Source organism: Mus caroli, unplaced genomic scaffold (assembly GCF_978045245.1).
Source record: "Mus caroli unplaced genomic scaffold, Mus_caroli_1 scaffold_16, whole genome shotgun sequence".
NCBI lineage: Eukaryota > Metazoa > Chordata > Mammalia > Rodentia > Muridae > Mus > Mus caroli.
In genome coordinates, this window is record NW_028227271.1 from 5,390,866 (window position 1) to 5,406,867 (window position 16,002).

At 48.4% G+C, this 16,002-nt stretch overlaps 1 protein-coding gene across 1 annotated transcript; it reads right to left on the bottom strand.

The window, feature by feature from the left end:
• Positions 1-214: 214 nt before the first annotated feature.
• On the bottom strand, positions 215-15,123 carry Drc2 (dynein regulatory complex subunit 2). The gene is made up of 8 exons (XM_021183621.2): positions 14,787-15,123; positions 14,115-14,282; positions 6,214-6,383; positions 5,191-5,329; positions 2,970-3,167; positions 2,569-2,787; positions 936-1,088; positions 215-696 (listed from the first exon to the last, which is right to left on the bottom strand). The coding sequence occupies exons 1-8, from the start codon at positions 14,925-14,927 to the stop codon at positions 403-405; spliced, it is 1,482 nt and encodes a 493-aa protein (XP_021039280.1). The 5' UTR covers positions 14,928-15,123; the 3' UTR covers positions 215-402.
• Between the last annotated feature and the right edge of the window lie 879 nt (positions 15,124-16,002).

Sequence of the window (16,002 nt, forward strand, 5' to 3'; positions counted from 1 at the left end):
GGGTTGGTAGCCCTGGCTGTCCTGGAACTCACAGAGATCCGCCTACCTCTGCCTTTCTCCATTGCTGGGATCAATGGTTTGTTCTGCTGCCAGCACCTCCTGGTGACCGTGTTTGTTTGTTTGTTTGTTTGTTTAAAGGAACTTCCAGACTACAGGGAAGTTTTTCTTTTACTTTTATTTATTTTTCTCTTCAAAAAAAAAAAAAAAGTCATCGGTTACACTGCAAGGGTAGTGGTAGTAAATAGTAAGCAGCTGGAGTGTCTGTCTGCCTGTCTGTCTGTCTGTCTGTCTGAGTGTGCCTGTTCATCTGAGCATGAGAGCAAAGCACTCTGGTTTCACAAAAGAAAAAGGAAAAGGAGAGAACCTCCTTTCAGGAGTCAGGAAAGAAGTCTCTTCCTCCGGTCACAGGATATGGGAGGCGATGTGGGCGGCTTCGATGACATTGTAGACCGGCTGGGCCGAGGGTGGGGGCAGCTGGGGCAGGTTGCTTCTGTGGTTTACTATGAAGAGCGGGTTGAGGTGGCTCAGCACTTCGTCGCTCACGGAGATGCCATCCAAGTACTGTTTGAGCATCTCCCGCAGCTTGCTGCTGATATCCAGCAGCTGCAGCCGCCTGTGCTGGAGACTCAGGACCTCCAGTTTCACCTTGTTGTATCTCTTCCAGAAGTTCTCCATGCCCGCGTAGTCCATCATAATCTGAGAGTGGAGTTAGAGGGAACAGATGTGTTATGGTACCCATTAGCCCCGTGCTGCCCCGCCGCTCACCCGTTAGCCGGTGCTGCCCACCACCGCTCATCTGTTAGCCGGTGCTGCCCATGGCCGCTCACCCGTTAGCCGGTGCTGCCCCGCCGTTCACCTGTTAGCCTATGCTGCCCACCGCTGCTCACCCGTTAGCTAGCCGGTGCTGCCCCCACTCACATCCTACCCCCCTCTACCTTGGCAAGGTCCTCTGTGATGTCCTCCGGGTTCTGGAGCTTGGCCTCCTCCTGCTCCTCGGGAGTCAATACTGAAGAGTAGAAAGGCAGTACCTTTTCTTCCTCGGTTTCGAATTTCCTACATATTTCAGCAAGCTTAAGGATCTTTTCACCCTGTTGGGAGTTACGAAGAAGCGGTTTAGGGGAACCGAGAGAGTCTCCCCGCTCCAGCCCCAGGGAAGCCGTTCAGTGTGGTGCTTGCCTTGTGCCAAGAGCTATCCTGGCATTTCGTATTCTTTCCACAAACAACTCATTATTACTTATTTTTTTAAATTAACGCCATTAAAAAAGGCGTTAATTGGCCGGGCGTGGTGGCGCACGCCTTTAATCCCAGCACTCGGGAGGCAGAGGCAGGCGGATTTCTGAGTTCGAGGCCAGCCTGGTCTACAAAGTGAGTTCCAGGACAGCCAGGACTATACAGAGAAACCCTGTCTCGAAAAACCAAAAAAAAAAAGAAAAAAAAAAAAAGAAAGGCGTTAATTGGGCATAACTGCAATAGACACACAGAGGAAGAGACTCCCTGCAAAGCAGAGGGGACCCTGGAAGCCGAACATCCAGTCTTTTCTTGAGAGTACGGGAGGGATGGGGTTAAAGCTCTGAAGCCCTCTCCTCCCCTACTTTAGGATTGACCAATTTGAAGTCAGATAGAATGGCCCATTTGGTCCTTAATTGTTCTGTGACATGTCCTGATTAGGTTTTGAATTTGTTGAGCCAGTCCATCAGCAGAGGCCTGCTGGCGGGAGGAGACAAAAGCTGCCAGAGTCTGGAGGCTGGGGAAGAAGCGGCCATCTTGGAAATGTGCCACCTTGTTACCCAGCATGGATCCTCTCTCCCTGTCTGTCTGACTTACCAGGGGGCCCGTCCCGTCCAACTCCTGGTCTGCCATCCCCACCTCCCTGTCCCCAGCCCAGAGGTCACCCTAACTGCTCTTAGAGGACTTAGGGTGTGATGACTGCTGCACTTAGCTGCTTCAAGCTGGCAAAGGGGCGACAGCAGCCAAAGTGCCTTGAAAGAGGTCTATCTAAGGGGCCACAAGAAACCCTGACCAATGGTAGCGAGCCAGAGCTTAGGACAGCCATTTGGTGGTAGCGCCTGTCTCCGGAGCCTGCCATACAGGTGACAGGGAGCAGCTTGATGAGTCGGTAGTTCTCAAGAGAGACCCCAGGATAAGATCCCAGAACCACACTGTCTTCAGAAGAAATCCAGAGACAACCCCCAAAGTGATGCAGTCTAGAGATAATACAGCCTAGGGGTCTTGGTTGAGTTCGTTTCCTCTGCCAGTTAAAGAATGGAAAGCCGGGGAAGATCCGAAGTCGCAAGGGCATTGAGGGGGTGAAGAAACCACACGCGTGCACGCGCGCGCGCGCGCGCACACACACACAGTAGAAGTGGAGAAAAAGGCCTTCTGCAAGGCAGGGGGGACTCGGGAAGCTAAAAAACCCCATTACTTAATTTAAAAGAGAGGATGGTGCAAAAAAGATAATACTAGCGTGCACTTTACGGGGGGGGGCGCCCCCACGTCTCCCCCAATCAGGTTTGCCTCCAGCCAAGTTTCTCCGTTATGTCCTGATTACCCTCTCTCTCTCTCCTTTACCTTTTCCACGACCTTCTTCAGGGTCTTGAGGGTGGAATTACTTTCCAGGGTGAGTTTGACTAAGTTCTCCTGAGATAGGGTCCGAGCCTGGGTCCTCTGGACCTTAAGTTTTCGCAGCTGCACGTGGACCAGCTCCTTGTCATTCCGGATGCACTGATTCTGCCATTCGCCTTCGCGGCTGTGGGCTACGATCTTCCCTTTCAGGATACCTATGGTCTCCTAGGAGAAGCCATGGACAGAGGGAGACAGGTCAAAGGGGAGACCGACTGGGAACTAGGAGCACAGTCTGTCATCTTGACCCCAGCCAGTGAGAGCCCGAAAACAATCTGGGAAAGATGGACAAAGGCACCGGGGGAAACGGCAGCAGCGGCTGGCTCTCGCGCTTGCGCTTGCGCACTGACCTGCAGCTTCTGGATCTTTTTCATCTGCGCCTCAATCTCTTTGGAGCTCTTCTCATCCTTCACCTTCAGGTACTCAAAGGCGATCTTCCGGTCCTCCGTGGCGTCGGTGTAATTCTTGAGCGCATCCTGGAACCTCCTCCACAGATCTTCCACTATGTTCTCCAGTTGTAGGCGAAGAAAGTGCTTCTCTTCTAAATTCTAGGAAGCATATCCCAAGGCCAAATGCTTAGTTACCCTGCTAGTGCCCGTCCACGCCTGCAAGTAACCGCACCCTCGGAACTGTCTGGAGCATTGTTTAAAGATTTATTATGTTGGAAGTGAGGTTGGTCCATAGCGACCCGGACAAGAGAGCACGGGGGGGGGGGGGCAACTTTGTGAATAGAGTGAGGTCTAGTGTTTGAGATCTCTTAACTTTTTTTTTTTTCCTTTTTAAAAAATCTTTTTGATTTTCCAAGACAGAGTTTCTCTGTAGCCCTGGCTGTCCTAGAACTCACTCTGTAGACCAGGGAGCCTCGGACTCAAAGATCCGCCTGCCTCTGCCTCCTGAGTGCCGAGTGCTGTACAACCTGCCACCGCCGCGGCCCCCCTCAGATCTCTTAACTCTTTATTTATTTTATGTATGTAAGTACACTGTAGTTGTACAGTGGTTGTGAGCCTTCATGTGGTTGCTGGGATTTGAACTCAGAACCTTCTGAAGAGCAGTCAGTGCTCTCAACTGCTGAGCCATCTCGCCAGCTCCTCTTAACTCTTTTTTTTTTTTAAAGATTTTATTTATGTATTTATTTATAATATATAAGTACACTGTTGCTGTCTTCAGACACACCAGAAGAGGGCATCAGATCTCATTACAGATGGTTGTGAGCCACTATGTGGTTGCTGGGACTTGAACTCAGGACCTCGGGAAGAGCCGTCAGTGCTCTTAACCTCTGAGCCATCTCTCCAGCCCTTCCTCTTAACTCTTTAAAGGGAAACCAAAATTTAATTCAGTTCCCAGCAACCTCATGAAGGTTCACAACCATCTGTACAGCTACAGTGTACTCATATACATAAAATAAATAAATAAATCTTTAAAAAATAATAATAAAGGGAAATGGACGGTTTGGATTTTGACATGAAGGGCCTCAGTTTTTACATGTAGGAAATTATTCAAATTGTAGGGTAAAACACGGGCTAAAAGTAAAAGCCGTGGCTGGAGCCCTTAGCTGGCAGAGCGCCTGCTTAGCCCTGAATACGGTTGGGAGTGATGGGTGAGCTGTTTGCACGCTGGGGAGTGAAGGCAGGAGGACCGGAAGTCTATGGGGAGTGAAGGCAGGAGGACCGGAAGTCTATGGGGAGTGAAGGCAGGAGGACCGGAAGTCTATGGTTAAAAACAAAAAAAGTAGTTCCAGGTCCTTCTCTACTATGTAGCGAATTCAAGACCAACCTGGGCAAAGCAAGCTGCTGTCTCAAAGAGAATAAGTTAAGCGACTGATTAAAGTAAAACAAGAACTTTATACCCCGACTTCTGCATGCAGGTTTGCCGAGCCTGTGATGGAAAGCATCCCTGACCAAGATTCTACAGACCTACTCTGTACTGGACAGATCCCAGACCAGCACTGGGACTCAGCTGGTCATCGGCTGCTCGGGGCTTTTGTCTCTTCATCTACTACCCATAAGGGTGAAGCCAGATGGTCTCTTCTCTGTTTTGTTTTGTTTTGTTTTAGACTCGAAGTGCATTGTTAACTCGGTGGGTCTTGTAGGAGTCCTAACGGCGGGAGTCGGTGGTGTCTCTGACTCGCTCACCTGCTCTGGGGACCCTTTTTCTCCTACTGGGTTGCCTCACCCAACCCTTGTGCCTAGGCTTATTATAATCTTGATATGCCGTGTGCAGTTGATATCCCCGGGGCGCCTGCTCTTTTCTGAAGGGAACTGGAGGAGGAGGAGATCTTGGGGGGACAGGGGGAGAGGTGGTGAGGAGCTGGTAGGAGGGGAGGGAGGGGAAACTGTGCTCAGGATGTATCGTGAGAGAGAATAAGTTCTCATAACATTTTAGAACAGTTTTGCCTCCCAAGCAGCCTTCAGGAGATCACAAGCCCCGGGGTGCCTTGGTGGCAAGCCCTGGGGTGCCTCGGTGGCAACAAACGTTTATTGGCTGTTGGCTCTAGGGCTCTCAGCCAGTTCTGGTTGCCTTGAGCAGTTTTCCTGCGTCTCTCTGGATCCTGTCCCCCATCTCCTTCTGTACCTTGTTTTTAAGGTCATCCCACATGCTCTGGAACTCCAGCTTGCTCTCATACTCGGAATCTATGTAGTTCTGCTCCATGGCCATGAAGACGTCCTGTAGGTAGTGCATCTCCTTCTCATGATGGTCAATGATCGATTTCCTGTAGGAGACATGGCGGATGCAGCCCTCAGGACAAAGATGACAAAGAAATGCACGGGGTAACTACAAATGAGCCAGGTGCGGTGGAGCACTCCTTTCTTCCCAGCATTTGGGAGACAGAGGCAGGTGGATTTCTGTAAGTTTGAGGCCAGCCTGGTCTACAAATTGAGTCCAGAACAACCAGGACTATGACATAGAGGGACCCTGTCTCAAACAAACAGACAAACAAATAAACAAACAAACAAACCAAACTACCAGCAACAACAAAATGAAACTAAACGGCACAAACTTTTAAACTCTGGCTGGGAGGGAGGAAAAGGTTTGTGTGTGTGTGTGTGTGTGTGTGTGTGTGTGTGTGTGTGTGTAGTTTTGTTCCCCATTAAGAATGAATAAGAGAGCCAGGTGTGGTGGAGCACTCCTTTCTTCCCAGCACTTGGGAGGCAGAGGCAGGTGAATTTCTGAGTTCGAGGCTAGCCTGGTCTACAGAGTGAGTTCCAGGACAGCCAGGACTGCACAGAGAAACCCTGTCTCCAAAAACCAAAAAAAAAGAAAAAAAAAAAAGAATGAATAAGAAGATTTTAATTTTTGAATAGGCAATGCCTTCATATGATACAAAACCAAAAAGCTAAGTAAGTTTGCAGTGAAATCTCTCTCTCCTGTCCCTGTCGCCTGCTGGATGGATAGAATCTTGAGTTGGAAGCAGGAGGCAGGCAAAGGTAAGGTAAGGCTGTAAGTCACCCCAAGCTCATTGACAAGGATCTCAGGACCCTGTATGCATAGAAACTGTGGTTCGGGTAAGAGGCTCCACAGTACTGGGCATCTGGTTACAGGTGTAGTCTCTGGGAACTCCCCCGAATCTAGTCTCTCTACTCTCTGGCCCCGTACCTTTCCGTCTCAAACTCTTTGGTCAGGACCTCGAGCTCCATGTTGTAATTTTCCTCCAGGAGGCCGAGCCGGCGTCGTTGCAGGGCCAAGAGCTGGTCAATGTTGTGCAAGTGACTACGCAGAGCGTGGGCATACTGCTCCTCAGCTTCAGTCAAGTCCTTAGCCAGAGACTGGGCAGGGGGAAGAGAATAACTGTGCCGGCCACGTAGCATCCATGAGAGGCTGGGGAGATGGGGCAGCCGGGTCCTCAGCACCCACAGGAGTGGGTGGTGGCACCCCTGTATTCTCAGTGGAGATGGGAGGGGTGCTAGGTCTAGCTGACTAAGCAGTCAGTTGATCCAGTTTGGTGAGTGAACTCCTGTCTCAAAATCTAAGGTGGACAGCAAGTGAGGAAGACACACACACAGCACACACACACACACACACACACACACAGATTTAGGTATCTGGCATTTTCCTTATTTCCTAATGGTTTTAGGAATGCCGGCTCTCCCGTTCAGTCTTTAGACATGAAGATTTGATTTGTGTACGTATGCATGTCTTTCTAAATTCATGTTAAGTGTCCTTCAGGTGCTTCAGAAGGCCAGAGGCCCTCAGATTTCTTGATATAAGAGCTACAAGCAGGGGCTGGCAAGATGGCTCAGCAGGTAAGAGCACTGACTGCTCTTCCGAAGGTCCTGAGTTCAAATCCCAGCAACCACATGGTGTGGCTCACAACCACCTGTAATGAGATCTGACGCCCTCTTCTGGTGCATCTGAAGACAGCTACAGTGTACTTATTTATAATAATAAATAAATCTTTGTGCTGGAGCAAGCAGGGACTGAGCGAGCAGGGTTGATTGGAGCGAGCAGAGGTCCTAAATTCAATTTCCAACAACCACATGAAGGCTCACAACCATCTGTACAGCTACAGTGTACTCATATACATAAAATAAATAGACACATCTTTTAAAAACAAAACAAAAACAAGCAAACAACCCCTCAAAAACATTCTTGGGTATCTAATAAAAGATGTATGTATGTATGTATGTATATATTTATTTATTTATATTAAAAAAGGTTACAAGCCGTTATGAGTTCCTTATGTGGGTGTTAGAACTCAAACCCGGGTCCTCTGAAAGGACTGCAGGAGCTTGTAGCCACTGAGCCATCTCTCCAGCCTTTGCAAGCCAAGACTTATCTAGAAGTGTAGGGACTAGTTCCCGTGGCCCATGCTTTTATTCCCACCACTCAGAAGGCAGAGGCAGGTGGATACCTGTGAATTCAGGCTTAGCTTGGTCAAATTGGGAGTTCTAGGCCAGCCAGAGCTATATCATAAGTCCTGTCTTTATTTTTAAAAACAGGAGGAGGAAGAAGATGGCTGGGCATTGAAGAGCACTGGCTGCTCTTCCAGAGGTTTTTTTTGTTTGTTTTTTGTTTTGTTTTGTTTAACAGGGTTTCTCTGTGTAGCCCTGGCTGTCCTGGAACTCACTTTGTAGACCAGGCTGGCCTTGAACTCAGAAATCCTCCTGCCTCTGCCTCCCGAGTGCTAGGATTAAAGGTGTGCGCCACCACGCCCGACTTCTTCCAGAGGTTTTGATTGCTGGCACTCACATGGCAGCTCTCAACCATTTGTCACTTCGGTTCCAGGGGCTCCAAGGCCTTTTTCATGGGCATTGCATGCATATGGTGCATTTAACATATGTGCAGACAGACAGACACTCAGATAAAGTGAAAGTAATTTTTTTTTCTAAAGGAATGTGAAATGAGCAACATCTCGTGGATCACAAACATTACACTGATGGAGCCGCCGTTAAAGAGAGCCAGGAATCCTGTTTCAGGAAAACTGCATGTTTCAGGGCAGAAAAGGATGTGAACCTAGTTTATCTTCTTCTATAGATTAGGAAGGTGGCCATGGTGCTGCACACCCATGATACCAGGGCACTGAGGTAGGAGCATTGCACATTCCCTGGGCTATATAATGAGTTTGAAGCCTGCTTTAGTAACTTAACAAGACTTGTGTGTGTGTGTGTGTGTGTGTGTGTGTGTGTGTGTGTGTGTGTGTGAGAGAGAGAGAGAGAGAGAGAGAGACAGACAGACAGACAGATGTATATATAATGTATATCTATATTGAGCCACTGTCTCACTCTGTAAACCAAGCTGGCCTTCAGCTCACAGAAAACCACCTACTTCTGCCTTCCTAGTGGTGCTAGGATTGAAGGTGTGTGTCACCACACCCGGCAAAAATTATTTTAGGGGGTTAGGGATGTAGCTCCATGTTAGAATGTTTGCCTAGCATACATGAGGGGTTGAGTTTGAGCCCCAGTACTCCAAGCACAAAACAAAAAGCAAAGAAGCTGTCAAAGACCAATCAGGCCATGTCAGAGTGATTCAGAGGCCAAGGGGAAGTGGCTTTCTATGGCATGCTGTACTGAAAAGATGAGTGGACACTCCCATTCTGCAGTTCTCTGCAGTGTGACTTTGTCATTCCTCCACAAAGGTGGACTTGCATTTGGATATAATGACAGAAACCTACTGTCCCAGCATTTGGGAGGCAAGTGGATCGTGAGTTTGGAAGCTGAAAGATGGCTTAGAGGTAAGAGCACTTGTTCCTTTTCACAAAGACCTGAGTTCGGTTCCCAGCACTGAAGTCTGGTGTCTCACACCCACCTGCAAGTCTAGCTCCAAGGGATCCGACGCTGTCTTCTGGCTTTTGTAGTCATTTGAACTCACATGCACACCCCATCACACACACACACACACACACTTTAAAAAGAATATTTTTTAAAAGATCATTAGTTTGAAGCCAGTGAGACTCTCATCTCAAGAGAAAGAAGGGAAAAAGGAGAAGGGAAGGCAGGAAGGAGTTGGGACTGAAGATGGGGTTCTCTTGAATTTGAGCCACCTCATGACTGTGGGACGCAACAGAAGAGGTGAAGACTGTACTTGGCACTGTGACGCTTCCAACACAGCCCCGAGTCTGGCCTGCCACTTCCTGCCTCTTGGAATGCCCGTTCTTGGAAATGCTTCCTCCAGGAATGGAGCCAGCAAGCTGGGAGAAAGCCACAGCTTATGGAGAGGTCATATAAATTCTAGTCAACAGCTCTCCTGACTGACAGCTGAGCCTACGCCAAGCCAGTCAGACTGAGGTGACTGTAGTGGCAAGGGCATCCTGACAGCATTCTTGCTTGTGAAAGACAATCGCCTTTGTCTTTCACGGGTCCAAGGATATTATGTTGTGTAGCTTTCCTGGAGAAAGAGGAACAACAAATATCTACTTACACCATAGGAGAGAGACTGTGCCAGAGGCCACCTCCATGAATCATTTTGTCACTTACAGGAGCGGGGGGGGGGGGTGAAGAGGGAGGGCTGACAAGAGCCACATCCCAGAGCTCCACAGCTCAGCTGGTCTGAGGGTCCCTTCTCCCTAGTAGTTTCTGTTGACATAAACTTGGGAGAGGGGCCTTGTGAATCTTCTGTTTCAGGAACTTCCTGAGTCTTAATGAGGCTGCCTTGGTATGAATGGCTGCACAGCAGGAAGGAGCCCAGTGGCTGGGCAGTTGCCGGTTTGTCTAGTGTGCTCTGAGTCCTTGGCTAGGTCCCTAGCACGCAGAGCTACACAGCTCAGGCTATCCACAGAACCGCAAAACGTAATGATGAAACTGTTGTAAGCTACTAGCTCGGGGTGGTTTATTATTATCAAGAGGTAACTGGAACACTTTCACTAGGGAAGAAAGGACGCTCAGAGAATTTAAAAACAAAACAAAACAAAACAAAAACCAGAAAGTTTGAGCACCAGCAAGGATCAACACTGCCTAGATTGGAAAATAAGCACAGCAGCGGATGCCTTTAGTCCCAGTAGTCAGGGGTCAGAGGCAGGCGGATCTCTGCAAGTTTGGCTCAGCCTGGTTCACATAGTGAGCTCCAGGGCTATCAGGGCTACATAGAGAGATCCTACTTATAGTTAAAGGGTCTGATTTTTTTTTTTAAGATTTATTTATTATTATACTAAGTACAACACTGTAGCTGTCTTCAGATGCACCAGAAGAGGGCGTCAGATCTCATTAAGGATGGTTGTGAGCCACCATGTGGTTGCTGGGATTTGAACTCAGGACCTTTGGAAAGAGCAGTCAGTGCTCTTGACCACTGAGCCATCTCTCTAGCCCAAAGGATCTGATTCTTATTTGCCGACTTTCAGAAAGTCTGGAGAAGCACCGGGTGAGGCAAGATGGTTCAGTGGGTGGAAAAGCTTGCTGTATGATTTCAGAGACTTGGGTTCAATCCCACGTTACAGGTAGGAGAGAACAGACTCAACAGGTTGTTCTCTGGCCTCTGTACATGTTCTGTAGCACATGCACACCCACTCACAGACGTCATGTGCGCACACACACACACACACACACACACGTCACTCATGCGCACACACAAAGTTCAATTTTTGTGGGTTTTGTTGTTGTTGTTATAAGGTAGCTGAGTGTGGCGGTTTCCCAGCACAATCATTGTTTGTTTGTTTGAGACAGGGTTTCTCTGGGTAGTCTTGGCTGTCCCTGAACTCATTCTAGCCCAGCCTGGCCTCAAATTCAGAGACCCACCTGCCACTGTTCCCCAGTACTGGAGCTAAGGTGCTTGTACACCAGATGGATGCTGGGAATCTAGTCTGACTCCTCTACAAGAACGACAATTGTTCGTAACTGCTGAGGCTTCTCTACGGCCCAAGTGCACCATGTTTTAAAAACAAACAAAAAGATGGAAAACTATGTGGTAGCAATCCCTGGCCTACATAGACACATGTGCCCGTACAATGCACACGCACACACACACACACACACACACACACCCCAAGTCTAAAGCCTCCAGGGCTGAGTGTGTGACTTAGTGATAGAGAACTCATCTAGCTTGTCCGAGGCTCTGGGTTTGCTCCCCAGCACCGGAGGGTTGGGGAGGCTGGGGCTGGAAAGATGGCTCAGAGGTTAAGAACACTGACTGCTCTTCCAGAGGACCTGGGTTTGATTCCCAGTAACTGCATGGCAGCTCACAACTTGTCTGTAACTCTAGTTCCAGGGAACCTGACACCCGCACACAGACACACAAGCAGGCAAAACACCAATGCACATAAAATAAAAATAAATAACTTTTTAAAAAGAAAAAACAAAAACCAGCAGTGTGAAGCAGCCCTGGGCCTACTGACTCCTCACCCCTGCAAGGCTTAGGCAGAAGGAAAGATGTACAGTGAATATCTGCTATCACTGTGAAGTTTTGTTCGAGAAGAAAATATTAGGGGGCTAGAGAGATGGCTCAGTGGTTAAGAGCACTGACTGCTCTTCTGAAGGTCCTGAGTTTGAATCCCAACAACCACATGGTGGCTCACAACCATGTGTAATGAGATCTGATGCTCTTTTCTGGTTTGTCTGAAGACAGTTACAGTTAGGTATAATAATAAATAAATCTTTAGGCCGGAGCGAACCAGAGTGAGCAATCTTCATTCCCAGCAAACACATGATGGCTCACATCCATCAGTACAGCTGTAGTGTACTCATATACATAAAATAAGTAAAAGAAATCTTTAGAAAAAGAAAGAGAGAGATTAAGAGGAGTTGGTGAACAGGTAGTCTGTAAAAGGTAGGGTTGAAACAGGGACAAACTGGGACTGATGGCACATGTCTTTAATTCTGGCACTTAGGAGACAGTAGACCTCTCAAGTAGATCTCTCTGAGTTTGAGACTAGCCTGGTCTACACAGCCAGTTCCAAGCCAGCAAGGGTCCTATCTCAAACAAACAAAACACCAAAAAAACAAAGAAAGAAAAAGAAAAACAAATAAAAGCAGCTGTAACCCCGCCTCCCCCCCCCCCAACTCCTTGGTGCCACCTTCAAGTTGGCCGCCTGCATGGATTGTGGCTCCACTCAGATCTTTAGTGAAGCCTGAGATAATGAAAAGGGGGGCCAATAATTTCCTCCGGCATAAGTCCGACCAATATGTCAGGACTAAACAGAAATTCAGAGCCATCAGTAGGTTGCGGAGAAGATGCTGAAGCTCAGCACTGGTCATGAGACCAACAAGCAAAGCAAGCGTGTGCTGCCCAGGGGCTCTGTAAACCTCTGGTCCCCAGCATCAAGGGACTGGAAGTGCCACCCTCACCTGACAAACCTCATCAATGTCCCCCCACAGCCCCCCAGAATCCCAAAGCTTCTCTGGAAAGGGCAGCAAGGTGGCCATCAAGGTCACCAATCCCAAAGCCAGGCTGTACAGGGAATACAGAGAATAAAAGGCCCATAGACAGGCTTCATTTCTGCTTAAACCACAGGAACTTTAAAAGTGGGAGGTGGAGACATGCCGAGCCAAGGAGGCAGTTAAACCTAGGGAGGTAGAAGGAAAGAACTGACGCCACAAGGTTCTTTCTGACCTCCACCGGCATGTACCGCCCACACACATACCATACACACAGGTTTTTAAAGATTTATCATTTATACAGCAATCTGCCTGCATGTGTGTCTGCAGGCCAGAAGGGGCGCCAGATCTCATTCTAGATGGTTGTGAGCCACCGTGTGGTTACCGGTAACCTCTGAGCCATCTCTCCAGCCCCCATACCCATAGGTTTTAAGAAATGGATCCATCAAAATCCCTTGAAAGATGAGAGTGATTCAGGAATTTCTTAAGAGCATATGCAGATCCGGACTGATGGCACCTCCAATAATCCCAGTTTCTGGGAGACTGAAATAGGAAGGAAGATTGCTAATTACAGCCATCTGGGCTACACAAGTCTGTTTCAGTCTCCTGTCTCTCTCCAAACGAGCGTTAAGATGGCTGGTTGAATGGTTTGGAAATCCAGAATTGCTCTCACCTCTGTGAGGGAGGGCTTCCCGACCTTGTCCAGGGCCTCTGATGTTAAATCAAGGAGGCCAAACTGGTTGAATGAGGCAGTGGACTGGGCCAAAGCACCTACGCCTTGCCAGTTTCTGTGGCACTCGCCTTTAATCCCAGCACTTGAGAGGCAGAGGCAGGCGGATCTCTGTGCGTTTGAGGCCAGCCTTGGCTACATAGCAAGTTTCAGGACAGCCAGAGTTACAGAGTGAGACCCTTCAGAAAGAACAAAATATCCATACGAGAGAGTCCTCTGGGCTTCTGCCTGGAACTGGGCAACCCTGGATAGGTCAGTTTCCTTCTCTGGAACTGAGCCTTCGGATACTGAAATAAAGGCGTGGGCCTGAGTTCAAGTTGCTGGTGATGCTGGCTGCCCCGTAGGATTCAGCTCCTCTAAGGTAGGGGAGAGGAGTTACAGCTCAGAACTTCCTTTCTCATCTCAGTGACAATGATTAGAACCAATAGGCCACGTTTGTCACAGCCTGTGTCTGGTGAAGGCTTGAAGGCTGATTAGGTACATCCAGCTGTGTAGCCCATGCCTGCCACACCAGCAGTTAGGAAGTTGGGGTAGGAGGGTGGGGGGTTCACGGTTATCAATCCTGTTACGTGTGAGTCAGAGGCCATTATAGGAATGCATGGCTTTGTCTCAAAATAAAAGTAATAATAATAGTAATAATAATAATAGGATACATGACTTTGTCTCAAAATAATAATTAATAATAATAGTAACAGCAGCAGCAATGACAACAATAAATAATAAATAATTCACTAGGCCCATTCTACCTAGCAAGGTCCGGAAGCCATCCCCGCCTGCTCTCTGGAGAGAGTGCATACTTTTTTTTTCTTTTTTCTTTTTCTTTTTTCTTTCTTTCTTTCTTTTTTTTTTTCTTTTTCTTTTTTTATTTTTTGGGGGTCTTTTTGAGACAGGGTTTCTCTGTGTAGCCCTGGCTGTCCTGGAACTCACTCTGTAGACCAGGCTGGCCTCGAACTCAGAAATCCACCTGCCTCTGCCTCCCGAGTGCTGGGATTAAAGGTGTGCGCCACGCCCGAGAGGGTGCATACCTTGATGACGCTGTCCTTACAGTCCACCACGCGTTCAAAGGTCTGGCTGAGGATCTCGATGTCTTTGTGAAGCTCTCTGGTCTTCACCTCCCTGAGGATGGTTCTCCACTGCGTGTTAATCTTATTAAGGTTCAGAGCGCTGTTGTGTTCTTCTTTGGCCAACTTGTCCTGGGTGAGGAGTAATCACATGAGTTTCAGCCAAGGTCTACCTCGGTGCGATCGATACCACGTTGAAAACTACCAGTCCCCGTGTATTCTCACGTACAAAGCCCTTGGCAGCCAACACTCGGGGGCTCCTGTTTGTGGTTTCCAATGAATGGGTTCCCTTCAGGGTGAAGCATCAGAGGAGAAGAGTTTCTAAAGACCCCACTCCAGACCGAACCTCAGAATTCAAGACAGAATTTTGGACACCTGACAGCATCCACTGTCCTAATTCTGGGGGCTCAGTTGATACTGCCAAACTCAATTCTCCCTTCCCCCATGTTTCACAGAGAATGCCCTAGGCAAAAACCAATATTGTCTGAAGCCCATGTATTTTGGGACCAAGGACTTCAGAGGGATAGGAAAGGATGAAAATGAGCCTGCCACAGGGACGCGACCCCAGGCAACGGCACCAGTGCATGGGCGGTGAGTTTGGGGGTTTGGGCAGGACACACTGCAGACGAGCATCACCTTCAAGAACTGGGTGAGGAGTCTCTCTTTCTTCTTGGCTGCCTCTTCGTCAGCCAGCATCTTTTGCTGAAATATAAGCAGCTGATCTTCGTCGGACAGGGGTGCCTTGGGCAACTTGGGCTTTTTTCCTTTTTTAGACATGGCTGGGCTGCGGACTGGGTCCGGGCAAGGAGCCTCTGCCTGCTGCTACGAGCCGCTTGTGAGGAATTAGAAAGAAAAAGTTTCCATAGACAGGGAGGGACCTTCTGGAGCTAAGGTAATGGGGCCTTAGACCTCAGTCCTCCGCGCCAAGAGTGCTCAGGCGACACCCGACTCTCGGCTGGAGAACAGAAAGACGCATCTTGTCTCCTAGCAACAACGACCTTCGCTAAGACCGCGGGGTGAGAAATAGGGAGGCAGCATTACTTCACAGCGCCCCCTGCACGCCGGAGGACCGCAGTCAGTTCTTTTAAGTAGGCTTTTTTTTTTTTTTTTAAATCAAGAACCCTAGTCTCTCTTAAAAAAATAATAAATGTCTTCAAATAGTTTTTCCATTTTACTTTTTAATTTGGTGTATGCCTGTTTTGTCAGCGTGTGTGTCTGAGCACCGTGCGCATGCCTGGTGCCTGCAGAGGTCAGAAGACAGCGTTGGATTTCGTAGAACAGGTCAAAACCATTTACACATACATACACGTAATGAGATGGTTCACTAGGTAAGGGAGGTGTTGCCAAGCCCGATGGTCTGAGATCACAAGCACCTGGAACCCCTGGAGTTTCAGGAGATCAAAACACGCCTTTCTGGCCTCGGTGGATACCGCATTAACGTGCACAAATACACATACACATGAAATATTTAGAAATATTTTTAAATTGTCTCCTTGGCGATAGAGAGATGACTCAGAGGTAAAGAGCACTTGCCGCTCTTGCAGAAGACCTGGGTTTGGTTCCTAGCACCCACATGGGCAGCTCACGACTGTTCATAACTCCAGTCCCAGGGGATCTGACTCCCTCATCTGACCTCTGTGGACATGGGTAGACACAAGGTTCACACATATACATGCAAGAGAAACGCAAATACACATAAATAAATCTTACCAAAACATTAAGACAGTGTTTCGGTGTAGCCCTGGATGGCCAGAAACTCACTGTATAGATAGAAATCCATCCACGATCCATCCCATAATCAGCTTCCAAACGCTGACACCATTGCATACACTAGCAAGATTTTGCTGAAAGG

What these genes read in the sequence shown, in the direction of transcription:
- Drc2 (XM_021183621.2), bottom strand. Translation starts at nt 14,927, where the DNA reads ATGTCTAAAAAAGGAAAAAAGCCCAAGTTGCCCAAGGCACCCCTGTCC. An exon ending in AAAGAGTTTGAGACGGAAAG is followed by an intron (nt 5,330 to 6,213) that starts GTACGGGGCCAG and finishes TGTCTCCTACAG; the next exon opens with GAAATCGATCATTGACCATC. An exon ending in AAAAGATCCAGAAGCTGCAG is followed by an intron (nt 2,788 to 2,969) that starts GTCAGTGCGCAA and finishes GGCTTCTCCTAG; the next exon opens with GAGACCATAGGTATCCTGAA.